The sequence below is a fragment of the Phalacrocorax aristotelis genome, chromosome 4, assembly GCF_949628215.1.
Source record: "Phalacrocorax aristotelis chromosome 4, bGulAri2.1, whole genome shotgun sequence".
NCBI classification, from domain to species: Eukaryota; Metazoa; Chordata; class Aves; order Suliformes; family Phalacrocoracidae; genus Phalacrocorax; species Phalacrocorax aristotelis.
Window position 1 is genome coordinate 20,849,147 of NC_134279.1, and position 17,991 is coordinate 20,867,137.

At 46.5% G+C, this 17,991-nt stretch overlaps 1 protein-coding gene and 1 long non-coding RNA gene across 4 annotated transcripts; both read left to right on the forward strand.

The window, feature by feature from the left end:
• Nucleotides 1–1,148: 1,148 nt before the first annotated feature.
• Nucleotides 1,149–6,684, forward strand: LOC142056177 (uncharacterized). 3 transcript variants are annotated; one of them, XM_075090554.1, is made up of 7 exons: nucleotides 1,149–1,389; nucleotides 1,885–2,135; nucleotides 3,039–3,098; nucleotides 3,787–3,918; nucleotides 4,988–5,134; nucleotides 5,964–6,024; nucleotides 6,210–6,684. In XM_075090554.1, the coding sequence occupies exons 2-7, from the start codon at nucleotides 1,971–1,973 to the stop codon at nucleotides 6,311–6,313; spliced, it is 669 nt and encodes a 222-aa protein (XP_074946655.1). In that variant the 5' UTR covers nucleotides 1,149–1,389; nucleotides 1,885–1,970; the 3' UTR covers nucleotides 6,314–6,684. The 3 variants fall into 3 exon arrangements, with proteins under 3 accessions (XP_074946655.1, XP_074946657.1, XP_074946656.1); XM_075090555.1 differs by lacking the exon at nucleotides 1,149–1,389 and adding an exon at nucleotides 1,413–1,624; XM_075090556.1 differs by lacking the exon at nucleotides 5,964–6,024 and having other exon boundaries at nucleotides 1,158–1,389.
• Nucleotides 6,685–10,439: 3,755 nt separating this feature from the next.
• On the forward strand, nucleotides 10,440–13,590 carry LOC142056178 (uncharacterized). Its single transcript, XR_012660251.1, has 3 exons — nucleotides 10,440–10,556; nucleotides 11,652–11,813; nucleotides 12,812–13,590. It is a non-coding gene; the product is annotated as an uncharacterized LOC142056178 (long non-coding RNA).
• The last annotated feature ends 4,401 nt before the right edge of the window (nucleotides 13,591–17,991 follow it).

Sequence of the window (17,991 nt, forward strand, 5' to 3'; positions counted from 1 at the left end):
ATAGTGTGTTTGGGTGTATGTGCAAGGAAGTAAGAAAAATGGGAAAATAGACTTGACACAATATTTGTAATAAGTGAATTTTAAAGATTGCTTTAATTGCGCTATGAAGGCAATGCAGATATTAAAATATTCAACAGAACTGTTGTCTCTCCTTGTTGTTTGTGTGTCATGGTTTTGGGCTTCTCTGATTTCTCCTCGCTTGGGTACTGCAGCCATGGATATTGCCGATGCACAGGAGCAGGGGTTGGCGCACAGTTAACACGCTTCTAGGCCACCCTGTATTAATAGTGAACAGTTGTGTTGTGGTATGGAAGAACATCCTGCCCTGTGTATGCCAAAAATGTCTTTAACAGTTGTATTTTAAACCGGTATGTTTTTCTTTTGCCGTTGCTGACCCTGAGGCAGCAGCAGTGCCTTCCGGGCTGGTAACCTGCTGCTCTGTCTCCTGATTCTCTGTACGTGTCCCGCTGGGTGAGCGGCGAGGAAAGGGGCAGCGCCTGGGTGCCTGCCCTGCCCTCCTCCGTGATCCCCGCGCTTTCGGTGGTAACTCACGGCCCTCGTGCCTGCGTGCTGGGCGTAGGGGTGCGAAGGCTGTGCTCTCCCCTTTGCAAGGGTGGTGAAGGGACTTGTTGGGCCTTGGCGTTGCCTGTTGAACCTTCACAGTCCTAAAGCTGGAAGGGTGAGTGCTTGCTATGCGTTTGTATTATCTCCAAATCGAGCTCTGTGAAGGATGCTGCTGCGCTGGGCTGGCTTTACCCAGCCGGGCTGCCTTCCAGCCCAACACTGGTGTGACCATCCTTTGCTCACACCATGGGGGTGCTGTGGGCTTGTTTAGAGAAATGAGAGCCAAGCTGTGAGTTGAATCTTAATGTCTGAAGGGTAGGCACGCTTTAGTGCGGTGCTTAGTAGGGCCGGATTTGGCTAGAGGCGCTTGGGTGGGCTCTTTCCAGAGGAGAGAGGGCAGCTGCATGCCAGGGGAGCCCTTGCCTATCAACTTAAACTGATCGCACAAGTCATGACAGGTTCGTCACGCGAGAGCAGCACTTAAGGCCGCAGTTCGGCAGCAAAGGGGCGGCTCTGAGCCCGCCGCCCCCCCCCCCCGGGGCTGCCCTGCCTGCCGCGGGGCCCGGCGCCCCCGGGGGGGCCGCGGGCGGGGCAGGGCAGGGCAGGGCCGCCGGCACGGCGGGGCCTCTCCCAGCGTCTTCGGTTTCTTTTCGCACCGACTCGGGACTTTTTTTTGTTTGTTTGTTTGTTTTTACCCCCGGAGGCGGAGCCGGAGCCGGAGGTTTCCCCGTACCTGCCCCGGTGCCGGGCGGGGCCCGGAGCCGCCGCCGAGCAGCGCCGCTGAGGGCCGGCCGCCCCCTGCCCTCCCCTCCGCTCCCGCCTCAGGTGAGGAGCTGCCGCGGGCCAGCGGGGTGGGTACGGACGGGCGGGCGGACGGACAGACAGACAGACGGGAGACAGGGCGGGCGGGGTCCCGGGCCGTTAACGCTGGGTGCCGGGCAGCAGCGAGGGGGGGGCCGGCGTCGGAGCGGTTTCCTGGCGAGCCGCCGAGCTCTGTCTTCTCAAAGCAACAAAGCCCAAGCGCACCTTTCCGGGCCGCAGAAACCCGCGAAGGAAAAAGGTGAGCGGCGGGGCCTGGCGTGGAGATCGCCCGTCTCTACCCGAAAACATCAGAGGCGGTGTCCCGGGCACCGGCCTCCCAGCAGCGTGAGGGATTTCTCAAGAAGCCCGCTCACCTTTGCTCGCTTTCTCTGCTGCCGATCAGAAAGAGACGAACTCTGTGCCGCTGGGGCACGCGTGGTCCTGCCGTGCCGCAGGTCCCTGCGCACCCACCCGTGCTCCTGGCGTGCTGATGCTCTGTCCCTTCTTTCTCCTGCCTAGGAAAAGCTGTTCTCCCCTTCCCTGGAGGGCCACGGCGCAGCTTTCCGGTCTCCGCGTGTGCGGGTTGATGTGTGAATCAAAGTAGAATGGATCGCTATCGGTACTTCATCTTTAACCAGAGGAACATGGTCGTGCTGGGTCTGTTCCAGATAGCCTTCAGCACGGTGTGCGTCGTCAGCGGGTTCATAGACAGCATTTTCAGAACAGAGTCTCAGCTGAGCAAAACCAGAGCTCCAGTTTGGGCTGGGATGGTAAAGTGGCACTATATTTTCTATGCTTTGTTTTGTGGGTTTGTTTTTTTTTCCCTCCACTGCTACCTACTAGTGCTCGGCTTGGGGGTGGGAGGGAGGCCAGGACTTCTTGCCAGCTCTCCCCTGGTTTCCTGCTTTGGACCCAGATAATAGAAGTTACCTTACTCTGTGGTATAGGCAGGAGAGTGCAAGCGAACCTCCCTCTGAAGGAGCAAAATAAAATACGTTTCTACTGGATAATAAAGAAAATGAGGTATAGTGGCAGTCAACAGGGTTTTTTTGCAGAAGCATAATGACCACAGAGAGGCCACCGAAGATTAGGAGGGGAACGCTTCGTCCTCACATCAGGCAGATGAACATCTGGGTGATGATCTGCATCCCACAGCACAGTGCCACTAATTCCGTGTACTGCAGCGAGGAGTGGGCAGCGGGCATCCTCACTCCATGGCGTTCAGCGCCCTGATGTTGGTGCCCTGGCGAGCCGTGCCGCAAGGGAGTCGCACTGAAGCACGCTCTCCCATCCAGAGGCTGCCCGTCTCCTTTCAGTAATGCCTTTCTTCCATCTACAAAATGCATAAAGACTTGGGAAAGCAGTGCATGTTTTTAGCACTTAAATTGGACTTACTTATTTAATCAGTTTTATTATTTCATCAGAGCTGTAAAGCCAGTTGGAGGATTGCTGTCGTGGGGGTAGTGAGTGGGAAGATGCATTTCATGCAGTGTCCTGCTCCCAGGAGTTGTTGCAGAGAAAAACAGAAGAAATCAGTAATCCTCTTTCCGTTTCTGACCTAAGTTACTCTGATCCAAGCCTTGAAAACGAGGGCCTTCCCTCTGCTCTGTAGTAGTTGATCTTCTAAATCTGATACTTGTCTCCCAGTTACCAGCTCCTTTTGTGCTCTGCAGGTGATGGGAGTCCCAGGCGTCCTGGCTTTGTTTTCCTCTCAGAGGAAGAACCCAGTTCTTGTAAGCCGAGGGGGGTAGGGGTTGGGTGGGGGTGTGTGGGTGGTTGTGTGTGTGCAGGACAGCGGCAAAATGTCAGGGCAATCGAAAATGGTTTTGGTAGGGAATAAGCTGGCTGGTCCTTCTGAAGCACTGAGAGCGTATTTCCTCGAGTTATCTTCACAAAAGCTGCCACATTCCTAAGTAAAAGGAGGATGCAGCGTTACCTCACTTTCTGCTGCAGCAGACAAGTGCTGGCTCTAATAACAAGCAAAAATCTGTAAAGACACTTGCTTTTGAATGCATTTCTTTTGGTGTTCCTTCCTGTTATTAAGAACTGCGTGCACTAAAATAGGAAACAAGTTAATTGGCTTACATTTCCCAGGCAGGTCTCTCCAGCCATGTAAACTCCAAGGGGAGGTATGGTTTATAAGCAAGAGATCTCTAAGAACAAAGGCTTTGGGTCGAGCCAGCACCTGCGGTTAAGACTTGGGACTCAGTCAGAAATTCAGTATCATGGAAACCTTTACTGCTCTGTGTTTGGCTTCCAAGTGACTGTTGCTACCAGGTGCTTTTTAGTGTTACGGGAGGTCAAAGGCCGGTACGTGCAATGCTTGTTAGTGCATTTTGTCTGTATTAATCGCATGGATTTTTCAGAGGATAGTTTTAATTCCTGCTCCCTTTCTTTTTCTCCTTTAATTTCTGTGTCTAGGTGAATGTGCTGATAGTTGCTTCCATAATTTCTTGTGTTGCCATCCTCATTGTAATAGTTTATAGCTCACTCACACTCAACTATGGTGAAGAGGAGGAGCTGAGTTCTGCCCCAGTCCATGTTATCCATACCGTAAGTACTGATATCATGCTTATTGCTGGGAAGCATGACTGTCTTAATCTGCAGACATTGCTAGGTATGACTTGGAAGCAGAACCAGACTTCCAGGGTGCCTAAATAAGAGTTTGAAGTGGTGCCGGCAGCAGGGTGCTTGTTTTAGAACCTTTGTATAAGTCTGCAGTTAAGAATCAAGTTAGGTACCGAAAACCACAAAACCCATGCAGGGCCGGATAGGTGTTTTATAGCTAGCTCCTGCAGCACGGCTAGTTCGGTGGCTATGTGAGCTAACACCGGTCTGAGAAACAGCTGCTTGAGAGCAACAGCTTGTCCCCGGAGGCGTGCATACTAGGTGTGTCCCTAAACACGCTACAGTGGGGTTTGCTGCTGCTGCTGAGCACAGAAGGGATTGGGTTGTGCCAGAAAATAAACAATTACGGTGCTGCTCATGAAAAGGGGGAGCTGCCAGCCGTATTCCTGGCCTGGTCTGAGACAGCAATTGCTAGGCTCAAATCCTTTCCAGCATGCACCTCAGGTGATAAAGTTACAGCGGTTACAGGTCAGCTGGTTAAAACTGGCTATTATGTCAAGTGTATCCTCCACAGTAAAGCTGAAAAGAAGGAATGAGTTGGCTGTTTTGTGCCACAAACCTGGTACAAGTGATGGCTTCTTGTGGGGATGAAGGTATTCCAGATAGATGAAGCTGTTCAATAGTTTATTGCAGGACAAATTGAAATGTCAGGCTGCTAAGGTGCAGTATAGTAAGACATTTCTCGTATTCAGTGTGAAGAGGAGCAGCCATCCCTTGGGTTTCTACTCATTGTTAAAGCTGTTTCCAAACCTGATGCCATTGCATAGAATCTTACATTTAATCAGAAGCCTTATTTTACTGCTTGCTCTTTTCCTATTTGAGGTTCACACTTGGCTTGTTCTTCAGAGCACAGGAAGAAAAGCCTTAAATAACACTGACTCGGAATCAATCTCCTATGATTCAATCGCAATATTCTTGCAAGTCATTAGAATATTTTCTGGTGGAGAGCTTCACTTTTTGAATATGGCTTTAACATTTCTTTTTCTGCTTGCAGAAGTTCATACTTAATAAAGTAGTCAAGGGTGCTAACATAGCCATGCTAGCGGCATCTATCTGCAGTGCTGCTATTGTGTTGGTGATGGCTTACTTGGGATGCCGGAGTCTTCCATGCTGCTCGTGCTACGATAGTGTAACTGGGATGGTGAGTGAGGCACCCAGGGCACCCATTTATTTGTACTAAGTGTGGGTAGGAGGGGGAGAAACTGTGGAGAAGATGTGTTTGTCTTCTGTAAACCTAACCTCAGCTCTACCTCAGTCACCCAGGGTCAATTCTAAGAAATTAAGTGGGTGTTAGAAGGGTGTTACGGTTTTTGTATTTTTCTTTTTACTACTTTACTACCCCCTTCTTATTTACAGTCTTGGGTAAGACCTAGCATAAGTTATCTCCATTTTCCAGACCATTAGTGCTCCAGCTACTGTGGTCCCATTTCCTATGAATTCCTGCTCTCCTCAAAAGCTGCGCCTTTTTCCCTCACCCTTAAACCAACAGTTGCTCCTGGTACAGCATTTTGGAGACTTACTGGTACTTACACACCAAGATCCCTTATCCCTACAACTACAAATTCAGTAATAAAAATATCCCCTGTACCACGTGTGAAGTGTAGGGGCAACAACACACCACATTTTACTGATAATTTATGAGGACTCTACCTCAAGTGATGGGGCACAAGCTGCATGTCTCTGGTAAGAGAACTCAGTAAATACCAGCTATTCCTCTACTAGAGTAATTCCGATGCTCTATTAAACATGCATGTCCGACCATCTTGTTCGGTAGGGAATTAATGGGTAGAGGTTACAAGGCAGCCGTTCTTTACTAAAGATACCGAGCGTGTAACATGAAGCTGACTTTAAACTTTCAAACTAAAACTTGTTAGGAGGAGTGGACTACACAGACTTTTAGAATGAGTTCAGGTAAACCTTCCTGGGCAAACTCACAGATGCGGTTTTTGATGGCCTTGTTTCATTCATAGGAATGGTTGCAACCTAGTGAGGACCAAAATCAGGCTGTGGAAATGGTTTGCGCTGTACAAAGTGAGTAACTGTTTCCCTCCATGTATTTGGATATTCACCAGGGATGTGGAAGGAACATCCTGAATAAGCTTTACATCCCAGGCCAAAGTCCCGATAACCAAAAAACTCCAAGCCAAAAGGAACACAGGATTTTGTGCGAGTACCTACACCAGGTTTAATGGTTTCCTCTTTCCTTCCCCACGCAGGCCCTCGGGACAGAATTTGTAACTTCCCAGATCGGTTTTCAGCCCAGGACTTAGATGCAGAGGAAGACACATCCAAACCTCCACCATATATCAGAATGGCTTGAAAAAGTGGTCGAATGTTTTAAAGCTACTAGTCTAAAAATATGGCAAGGCAGATGTAAGAAGCCCTTCATCTTTAAAGATGGTTATGCACTTTTCCTTGGCCTTCTGAAAAACACACACAGAAAGAGAGAACTACTGAATGCCCAATGTTCAGCAAAGATCACCGTGCAAAGGGGAAGATCTGCAGATGTTTCTGGACTTTCAGACTTTGTATAGTTAAAATACCTCATTGCCTCTGGAAAGCGTGAGCATTTTTTCCTCCAGCTTTTGTACTTAAATCATGTTTTATTCCACTAGAATTCATAATGCAATTTGTCTAGCAGTGCTAGCCTTAGGCGTTCAAATATTAAATACAACTCATTTTTAAAAGAAACCGGTTGTGGAGTATTTCCCCCCTTCAAACGCTATCTCAATTTCTCTCCCTTACCCAATGAATTATTTGATTGATACGATAGTGGGTGAAGGATAATGAAGGAGCCACTTCATTACTGAGCTTCAGAGAGCTTTTCCTTTTCTTCTGGCAGGGATGGGGGCAGGTGGAATTTATGACACAAAGCCTTGCCAATGCCATTCAGGTACCCCTGTCAAAATGTGGATTCTGTGGGGTGTACATGTGCCGGTACAATTAGTTCTAGTGCTGAAGTGTAATGCTGGAGTGTGGTAGGAACTGGAGTCGTGGTAACAACTCTGACAGACTAACTCAGATACTCTGAATTCAGTTCAGGTTCTTCTATTTTGACTTTGGAGACAAAGCTTTAAAAAAATGCTTATTCTGGGGGCTGTTCTGCTAAAACTTATTGCAGATCTAGCCCAGGGTCCTTTGTTGGAGGAACCACAGCTTCCAGTCAGCTTCCATCATCTCCTGAGATGCATAAAGTTCCTGTATGTACTTTACGCTTCACTTTCAGGTAGGCTTAGAGGTGCCTGTCGAGTGAGTATCTTGCCTGCAGACCTTGAGCATGAAGTGGTAGATTACTTATCCCACTGTGTAAATTAACACAGCATATTCGTTTGAACAGGACTTGGAAAGTATGTTCCCATCTTGAGAAGGTGCTGTGAGTAGTAGGATTAAGTCATGCCCACCATCAGGTATGTAACTTCATGAATGACCTCAGATAAGATTTGTCTCGTTGCAGCATATAAGGTGCCTTTCCCACTCCCAAGAGAAGAGGGAATTAAATTCTTCTCTTCTTTTTCTAGAGACTAAAATATTTATCATAACACTAGTGAAGGGACTTGGACACCTAAATGAAGACCTTTGCCTGATGAAAGCACTGTACAGGCAAAATGCCAGGCAGTCCTCTGAGTGAGTTCATGCTTATCGCATGTGCACGTAAAATGCCCTTGGTTCCAAAACAGCTTGCCACAGCTACCTCATAAAAAATTAGCATTATGGGATGCAATTAATCCTGGCATATGTAAGTTAGCAAATCCCGTCCAACTTTGTAGTCTCTTCAGTTGGTGAGGTGCAGAGGTGGACAGTTAGTTTCTACGAAATTATTTGTAAAATTCCTAGGACTAAATTTCTTCACATTTTTAAGAGCTTATATTTGAAGATGGTTTATGCCTTCTCTTGTAATCTCAAACAGGAAAATACCCTCAGCTGCATATTGAGGAAGTCCTAGTGGACTCTGGCACCCCTTTGTACGTAAGGTGCTTACCAAGTGTCTGTTAGTGACTTTAACCATTACGATTATTAATGGCTGAGATTATAAAGAAAGGTGGTCGGATCAAGAGAGCAGCCCTAACCATCAGCCTCCCTCCGCAGCCCTTCCTCTGCTGCCCAGCTTTGGCTGGGGGAACTGCTGCCCCCGTCCCTCGCAGCTCAGGCCAGCAGTGTAACTCGGGGCTGCAGGTCCTATTCTGGCGACTGGAAGTTTGACTACATGCCACAGTAGCCAAATTCTTTCTGGCTTCCCCTCAAAATACCTTCATATGTTTGCCTACATCAACCAAAACACAGTTGGTGTCATTGTGGATGTCCATTTGAAGGTATCAATGTTTTAATGCCTATATTAAAGTAATTCAAACATTGTAATTCAAAAAGTGATGCTGTGCTTTTTTCCTCTGGTATAGTGCCTGTCAGCGAGCATCAAAGCACCGAGTGTGACTACTTTCCCCATCCTCAGATGCTTCTGGCATAACTCCAAACAGTCTGCGATGAAATGTTGGGGTTTTTCTCCTTGATTAACATAAGCTGCTGTTCTCGTAGATTAAAAGAAAGTAAGACTCCCTGAGAGGTTATTGTGATTGCTAGTAGCTAAAAGCAGTGTGGCTTTGATTCTCCTTTAGTCTAAAACAGATTTTTGCCTTTGAAAGGAGAAACTTGACAGAAGTAGTTTGTTGCTAAAATGCACTGCTCAACCACTGCATTGTTTCTGGGTGGAAGCTACGGTCCCATCCAGATATACTATTCTGGAACTAGTCATTACAGTATGAGGTGGTACATACTGAGTCTAATTCAACAGTGTTTGCTGCTTGAACAGAGCAATTAGATTTTACTGCAAGCATGCAGAGATTACGTGTCACTGGTCCTTGTTCGAATGCCGCCCTGTTTCCATGGGCTCAGAAGGGTAACTCCTGAGATGAGGGTCTCAGATCTGCGGCCGTCCAGCAGGGCAGGTGCAACCACAGCTGATGCAGGTCAGGTCCTCCTGGCACAGCTCTGAGGCACAAGCTGAGGACCCAGCCCGTTCCTCCCAGCCAGCTGTGGAAGCGGTCAATCAGTGGCATTCAGCAGCAGGCAGACCTCTGCCAGAGTGGCAGGTACTCCTTTGGCTGTGAAATAGCCTTAACAGGATATATTGAAGTATGAGTGTGTGAAAGAGAAGTATGTGCTATGCTACTTCTAAATAAAAATGTATGTAATTGATTTAGCAGCAGCTATAAAGCCCTTGATGGCCGTATTTCTTCTTGCACTCCTTCCAGTGGTGCAATCGCAGCATTGCTATCGCAGTATCAGCACCAAAGATCACCTAGAGACACACGATTTCAACAGTTCTTTCTACAAAAGGAGTGTCTAGAAAAGAAAGAGCTGCAATATGGAAATTGGTGGAAAGTCTATACCAATTTAATGTCACTCCCTCTAATTGGCTGGCATTGCAGAAAACATATCCCTGATTGCAGCTTCCAGTGCTATATTTAGTAGCCTGTTCCACATGCTAGTTACGGTGCCTTCCCAGAGCCTGCCCGCATCTCCAGGGACATTTTGTGGGTTGTGTCACCCCCAGCTTTCACTGACGGAAGTCAGATGGATTTTTATTTATTATGCAAACACACATCCATAGCTCCTCCAGTAGAAACAGCCTCCTCATTTTTTTTCCCCACAGACTTTTCCTCTTTGGCAGGATCCCAGGATCCAACCCGACTTCCCTGTTCCTTCCCAGCACTGCAAGATTTCCCCTTTGGGATGGGCGAAGGCCCGTGGCTGCTGGAGGGAGGCACGGTTACACATGACAGGGTAGCAGTCTGTGACGAAGGGCGGATGTAGCAGCGGGTACACCTCAGCACAGTGCCGGCAGAACAAAGCCCAAGGGAAAAAAAATAAAAAAGGAATTCCAGGTTCCACCTGAGCCCAGAGCTTGTTCTGCACCGAAACACCCTGCACACATGGGTGCTGCACATTAGTCGCATGCACCTTATGCTTCACCACTAAGAAATGGCAATAACTTGGCATTTTGAAGAGGAATGATAGATGCAAATGTGCGTCAGGTCTCCTTGAGGCCAAACATCCGGCTCTTTTCTCGGGTGTATTAGAAACTGCTGATTTAACCTGGGAGGCGTGCAGGCAGGACGCCAGCACCTCGCTTTTGTCAGGGCTACGGACCCCGGTTATGTGGTCCCGCACAACAAAATTACACCGGCGTCGAGCACTTTGTGCTCATTTTGTGTTAGTGTTATTTGTATTAAGTCAAAGCCAAGGCATTTATGTCCAAAAAAGCCACTTTTCTACCTTGAGTAAGCTTAGCCAAATGTTACCCTATTCCCTGACACACAAAACAAGGTGCACAAAATCCCCGGGCTGTAAAAGTGAAGGCTGCCACCCTCTCAGCAGCAGTGGCCAGAGTTAATCACAGGGTGTAATCAGAAGGTTAATAGTGGAAACTAGTTCTGTGAGTTAATGTTCAGCTAAGGGCAAAGTATTTGCTGAAGCTGTTCCCCACTACAGAAAGGGCTAGAAGGTGCTGGGGGAGGAGGGGAAAAGGAGAGGTCTTCATCACAGTGAGGATCGGAGAACCATTTCAGGTATGTTTTTGACAACTAGCTTGTTTGGGATTTTTTTTTTTCATAGAATCGCAGAATGGTTTGGGTTGGAAGGGACCTTTAGCGGCCAGCTAGTCCAACCTCCCTGCAGTGAGCAGGGACATCTTCAACTAGATCAGGTTGCTCAGAGCCCCGTCCAGCCTGACCGTGACTGTTTCCAGGGCCTCCATCACCTCTCTGGGCAACCTGTTCCAGGGTTTCACCACCCTCATAGTAAAAAATTTTTTCCATATAGCCAGTCCAAATCTACCCTCCTTTAGTTTAAACCATTGCCCCTTGTCCTGTCACCACAGGCCTTCCTAAAGAGGTTGCCCCATCTTTCCTACAGTCCCCCTTCAAGTACTGGAAGACCGCAATAAGGTCTCCCCGCAGCCTTCTCTTCTCCAGGCTGAACAACCCCAGCTCTCACAGCCTGCCCTCGTAGGAGAGGTGCTCCAGCCCTCGGATCATTTCTGCGTCCCTCTTCTGGACCTGCTCCAACAGGTCCACGTCCTTCTTATGTTGAGCACTCCAGAGCTGGAACTGCCTTCCAGAGTTGTAACTTCACTTCCAGTCTTGCAATCCAATGCTTGCATCGTGCTCTCTGACAGGAACATTTTGCTTTTTTTCTCAGCCTCATTACTAGGAATGGTTTCAGACTGATGTGGCATGTGCTGGATGCTGCTTGCTACCAACATGTGGGTTTAGTCTCACCACTCCTCACCTCTAAGGCAGTTTGCAAGCTCTGGATATATACAGTTGATGCAGTTCTTCCCCTGTGCTGCTGGGCTGCTCAGGGCCGGGGTAGCAGAAAGCAGTCACTTTTGCTGGGCACAAATTTCTTTGTCCTTTGCTGGCAAAAAGCAGTGAGAAGCTGGGGGATTTAAAAAAAAAAAAAAAAAAAATCACAGCTCTGCGGGCTCCGTAGCCCTGCCTGTTCTAGCATGAAGCACTTTTAAAAAATTTATGTCAAACTTCACTATAGGTAGATGAACTGGCCTAAAATGTTTCATATGGGGAATGACTCCAGCATACATAGTTCTTGCTCATTAAAGGAAATACATAAGCCACTTGCCACACAAGGGTACTACTTTTTAGGCGAAGGATTACCTGGCTTGATAAATCAACTGCTTCTCCCCAAAGCCTTTGCTCAGTTTCAGTGGCTCTGGCACAGCAGTTTCTTGCATCAGCCTCCCTGGCTGGCTGCTTCGTTTTCATCCAGCAACCTGCAGTGCATGCAAACGTACTGCCAGCTGCAAGGTAAAAGCAGGCTACAGAAGAGAGCCTTAAAAGAGCTGAGAAAGGACAGGAGGAGTAGTAGTAAATCAAAATACAGACATGTTCTGAAAACAGAACGGGGTGTTGGCTGAAAGGAGGAAGGTTTTCTTTTTTTTTTTTATTAGCAGCAGAAAATACACCTAATGTAACCAGAGCACGGCATATACTTTTTGGAGTCGGTCTAAGTGATGTCTTGATCCTTATAGGTCCCTTCCTATTTGAGATTTTCTATGGTTCTATGATTTTTCCAACACTAACAGCATGTAAATATGGGGGAAAGTCCCAGGGCTTAACTCTAATTTGAGGAGGGAAAGCCCATCAAAGCAAGCAGCACTTCCCAGCCTTCCCTAGCAGCTTTTCTGTAAAGATAGCAACTGCAGTGTCCTGCACTTCTTCAGGTCACTCCAACTGAAACACACTATAAGACTACACAGGGTCACTTCCACTTTCAGAGGTGTTGCAGTAATGTCTTTTTTTATTTTTTTTTTTATAGTTACAGCTTCAGTACTACCAGAAATATGTGCGGTCTGTTTGATTGCCATTACATGTCATGTTAATTAAAAAAACCCAAACCACTGTTTCATCTTCCGACTTCTGTCCACTACGTTTTTAAATACACTCATCAAAATTTGTTTTAATCAATAATTGCTCTATATGTAGTGTTTTTACTGAAACAGTACATGCAACTATTGTTAAGCCCTTGCCCCCCACCTACTAACCATGAGGCTGATTGATCGTTCTCATTTGCCAAGTGCTTTGCCCTAGCCATATTTCATAGGAGTCGCTTCATGTGTCTCTTGTTTTGCCTTGGGCAGGCAGCCTAGCAACCCTGATTGACCCAGGTCTTTGCTACATAGACTCATTTAGGTTGGAAAAGGCCTTTAAGATCATCAGGTCCAACCAGGAACCTAGCACTGCCAATCCCACCACCAAACCACATCCCTAACTGCCACATCTACATGTCTTTTAAATTCCTCCAGGGATGGTGAAGTCAAACAGCCCTTCACCCATAAAGCCTGAGAGCTGGAGCTTAAGGCAGGTGTTAGCGCTGGACTCCTACAAGTGTCACGTACCACACTGTCACCTCACCACTGAACCCAAAATTTGTAACTGTGTACACCCACCACCCCCCCAACAATGCGTTGCATTACATTGCCAAAGCATGCTTATGATGCCAAAATAAAAAATATGTGAATATACATATTTTCTGGTCATCATTTTATATGTATTGAATAGATACATTTCTATATTGCTGTCTATCACCATGCATAAAAATGAAATATACCTATTTAATGAAAGCTGAAACTTTTGAAATTAAATATTTTGCTTCAGCTGAAATTTGAGAAAAGCACAACTACTGCAAGTCTTAGAAGCCCATCACAAGGGCTGCCAACATTGTGCTTTTTAGCAGCAGCATCACAATGACTCAGATATTAGCTCGGTATTGAAGTTAGTACTTCATGGTAGTAATGAGGATGAATAATCACACAGAGGAACTTGAAAACCCCCGCTGATTAGCAAATGTTTTTTCATCTGCAGCTGAATCTCTAGTTGCTGAAGCCAGAAGCCCGTCATTGCCTCTGATTTATGAGCAGGTTAAAAATATCTTGGAGTAAATGGAAAAGCTGTTGCATGTATTTTAGGGTCAGTTTAACCTTCTTCTCATTGTGTGCCCTTCCTGGACTAAGCAAAGCACCAGGGGATAGAGGACTACAAAGACAAGAACAGCAGCACCTCAACACCCCTGAGCAGTTTGTTTTCTGCACAGAAATGGATATCTGGGGTGACCAGGCTTTTACTTAAGAGCAGCCAAGAATGTCAACCCGTACCTCCACCTTTCTGCACTGGCCCAAAAAAGCCAAGCCTGCCTGCCCCAGCCTCAGGGAGGCCATCAACCTTGCCAGGAGAGGCATGGGCAGGTGAGGCAGGGCTGGGGGGGTCTCCCCTGGGTGGGCAGGGGCTGGAGAGCATGGCAGGCTTTACTGGCCAAAAGCCAAAAATAAAAACCCCTAAATGCTTAGGAATGAGTGTAATGGCGGGGTCAGCACATACCGCATGTTCCCCTACGCCACCACCAAGTACTTGTAGCACCCCACCCCCCCACACATTTAGTCACAGGCAAAAAGAAATTCTCCTCTATTAACGTGTATAGTCTTTTTTCTTAAACCTTCAGAAAATCCCAGCAGTCCCACCACCCCATGGCCAGGGCTTCCAGTTTAACTGTGGTGCATAACAGGCAACATAATTTTGCTTGAACTTTTCTTATGCCAGCTTCACTCGCCCTAAGCCTCAGTTGATTTTTTGGTTTCCCTTGATGAAGGCTGAAGACAAGGGTTTAAAACCCATTCAGCAGCCTGCACATTACCAACATCCTGACATCAGCCTGCTGCCACACAGGGACGGAGGAAAACAAGAGACCTGAGGGAAAGTGTCTCCAGGCCTAGGGGTCTGCGTGCAAAGTGACAACTTAGGCTACTTGGCCGTGGGAGAGGAAACCAGTCTTCAGACAGGGCCTCTGCTTTACAACATGTGGTTTAGCTGCACAGTATGATGTTTTTAAAAAATAAAGAACTAAAAATATTCCTTAAGAGGGAATTTACCATATTGCCTCACAGCTTTTTTTCTGGCTGTGACCTTCTCAAAGAGTCAATGCAAAGAGTAAAAAATAATAATAAAAAAGGAAGTACTGAGATAAGACCACGGTCTTATGACGCTTACTTTTCATATGCTTACATTTACACTAGTTGCCTCTTCCCATTTATTTAACACCTCTGTGTGTGTGTGAAATAGAGGCTGTAATCACAGGCGCTGTAGGCTCCACATTATTGTGACTTTTTACTGTTGTGATTTTGCGTGCTTATGGCTATACTGTGCAACACTTCCCTGTTTTTCAGGGGTTTGTTGGCATCTGAAAGTTTAGTTGAAAAGGAGCTTATAAGCTGTTAGACAATGCTTATCCTTTTTTAAAATTTGATACTCTGTATACCTCCTAGTGAAAAATATTAGTATTAGTAGAAAGGAAAAAAATCCCACAAAAACATTACCTTCCAAAATGAAGAGCTGACTATCTAATGTACTGCTTTTACCCTCAAACGCAGGCAGTGCTGCCGCTTTCCGCTTGCACAGCAAGCTCTTTGCAGTCCCATAGAGTTACTTGTTTTAAACCAGGCCCTGACATGAATTGACTGCACAGAAAGCTGGATTATGATGGGCAGATAAAAGAAGAGAGAGGCCTCTTGAGATCTGTGGTGTGTCAGATACAGGTGCGTTTCCTTGATTCTCTGGGAGAAAGTAACTACCTGAAGATTCTGGCCGGGTTTTTTTTGCCGTTGTTATTTTTAAATGCGTAAGCAATGTCTGATTTTGAACTCCCATCTCTTAATGGAAACACAGACCATGAGACCCAAGTGCACCCTACAGGTTTCAAAATAAGATGCAGGCAGGCAGGAATCCAACACATGTGCCCCCTCACCTTTTTTCTTTTTTTAGATGGTCCATTTATTTAAAAGCCAACCTTATTATAATTAATTTGGGGGGGGGGGGAGGGGAGGGAACAGGCTACTTCTTTTTGAATGTTTGATACTGGCAATACCAGTTCCTATATACCTGCTGGTAAAGCAAGTTGCAAGTTCTGCCACCCTAAAAAAGGAAAAAAAAAGAAAAAAAAAAGGAGGGGGGTGCATGGGTGCAGACCATTTTTTAAGTGCCATCTGCCTGCCTGATGGGCAGCTGTCTGGGCTGAGCGCAGGTGAGGCTGCTATCGCGGCCGGAGCTGGAGGCACAGAGCAGCCTTTTCCATGGAGATGAGCACAGCCCCGGCCTGCCCCGCTTCTGCTGGTACTAAGATACAGTCAAACAGCGTGTGCGCTACTGCTTAAGCCTGAGACGCTATCTGACATTCTCGCTCTTCGTTGCAACTACAAGCAACGTCTCTGGTCAATGAGCACAACTATACCTCAGTCCCCGGGCCTCAGTAACATCACATCACTTCCAGGTTGTTTTTCAGGGGTGAGAAGAGCAGGATGGGGAGCGGACTATGAGTTTCTTGAAATTATCATTGGTATTTCTGGGAAATTTGCTTTTCATTCATTTTAAATGGTCATCTAAGTATTCAATCATTCAAGATTCTCATTAACCAGAGATGGTTCAGCAAAGGCAGAAGACAATACCTGCACGGAGCAGGATTCTGCACCTCAGTGGGTGTCCCTGGACAGCCAGCAGCTTTTACATGCTTGTCTTTGGGCTCTGGAAATAGCTTCCCAAACTACAAGGAGCTGCCTGCAGCAAGTGCTTCAATAGGTGTCAGCCTCTGTGGTGCTGACTTTGCAGCTGGGAGGCTGCGCAGAGCCCCACCAGTCCCAGGACATCACTGGAAACCAGCAGCAATTCTTTCCCTCTCAATGTCGCTTCACAGCCCTCGCTGAGGATGCCATTCAGCCGGATGAACGAAGGGCGTCCAGCGTCAACAGATGAACAAAACCCACCAAACCTCAAACTCAAAACAGCGTGGTTTTTTTGTGAGTCCTAGAATAATGCCAATTTCTAATGTTATCTACAACTTTAGATTTAAGATCACATGTTGTTTGTGTTGGTTTGCACAGAATACCAGCCTGCCGTTGTAAAAGTAACATTACCATTACTTTAAAATGACATGTGGCTCGACTTTTTATGTGGGAACCAAGATGTTATGAAACATTGGTCAACGGCCTTGAAAGCAGGGCTCTGGACAAAAAGACCATTAGAACTACATATTCAGGTTGAAGTGAAAATATTCACCAAGAGGACAAGGAATATGACTCCCAACGTATTTATAAAAGCAGCAGGTTAGGAGATGATCAGTCAGGGGAAATGTTAGTGCAGGGCTACAATTTATAAGATGACAATTATGCTGCATCATTCCAGATATATCAGGTAACAACAGCCTATGACCAGCTGCACAGTCGAGGCGCCGCCCTCCCAGCATGTGATCAAATGCTATGGGAGACAAAGGCCAAACCAGCAACTTTTGGTCCAGGAGTGATCAAAGCCATAGGCAAGCATTACACTGAGCCGTTCTGCCTTTATGCAGAGCTGCAGTGTTTGAGGGAAAACAGCTACTGGTGTATTTTCTGCTGTCCAGTTTTGCTGATTCCAGGTGGGAACATTCCCCCGAGTCACCGGTGAAGGTGGTAACAGTCAAAGAGGGAACAGGAGGCAGGGCTGCCCCTGCCCTCATTCTTGTATGGACTCCCATATTACTCCCTTCCATCAAAGCCAGAGCTTAACTAACTTTTAGATCATTAAGCCATAGAGATGAAATACGATAACAGGTGAAAGATACTACTTTAATCTAGCCTCACTGCATCAGGAAGGCTGTCTTTTGTAATTATTGGTTTATTGGTTTATATTTCATCTTTCACATTCTTTAATGACAATGTACTTTAGACCCTTCATTAGATCAGCAATGTTTTGCTTTGGGGAGATTACAGCACACATAAAAACCCCGTGTATTTTGATGCTTCTTAGCTATAGTGTCATGATGAGGGCATGAGACATCAAAAAAAAACAACCCCAAAACCCCAATGCACAACAAGTAAACACAGGAATACAAGGACACATCTAGAACTTGCATGTCAGCCTCCTGCCTTCCTACACGGCAGACTGCTTCCTTCCTAGGCAGGTTGATGACATAGCTAGCGTCGGCCTAGGACAAAGGCTTACAACTGCATCGTGCCGTTGGTCATCCACCAAGGTCCGTTCTGGTCATGCCCAGGGTCCAAAAGCACGAGGTACACACGTTCAGTTGACACATTCTTGTAATCATTCAGTAGAATTAACAGCCTGTGTGAGCAGTGACGACTGCAATCATATTTAAGATGCAAATTATCTCTAAAAGGTGTTTTACCTGTTTGTTTTTGATACACTATGAAGCGTGGAACTAGAAGAGGAGTGTAAATAGGACCGTAGTGAAACAGTATATAAACACAAATGATTTGAGAGTTCCTTTGTGGGGAGGGTTACGATATTTACCAAAAAGCCAGCTTAATTGGAATCAAAGCCTTGGGGTGTGTGTGAGACACACAGAAACCTGCAAGACTGACCTCTAAGATACCAAAGAAGTCCCACCTGTATGTGAAGTTAAGAGCTTTTATTTCTGAACACGAGGTGAGACCAAGAGAAG

What these genes read in the sequence shown, in the direction of transcription:
- LOC142056177 (XM_075090554.1), top strand. Translation starts at nt 1,971, where the DNA reads ATGGATCGCTATCGGTACTTCATCTTTAACCAGAGGAACATGGTCGTG. An exon ending in CTCCAGTTTGGGCTGGGATG is followed by an intron (nt 2,136 to 3,038) that starts GTAAAGTGGCAC and finishes TGTGCTCTGCAG; the next exon opens with GTGATGGGAGTCCCAGGCGT. An exon ending in CAGTCCATGTTATCCATACC is followed by an intron (nt 3,919 to 4,987) that starts GTAAGTACTGAT and finishes TTCTGCTTGCAG; the next exon opens with AAGTTCATACTTAATAAAGT.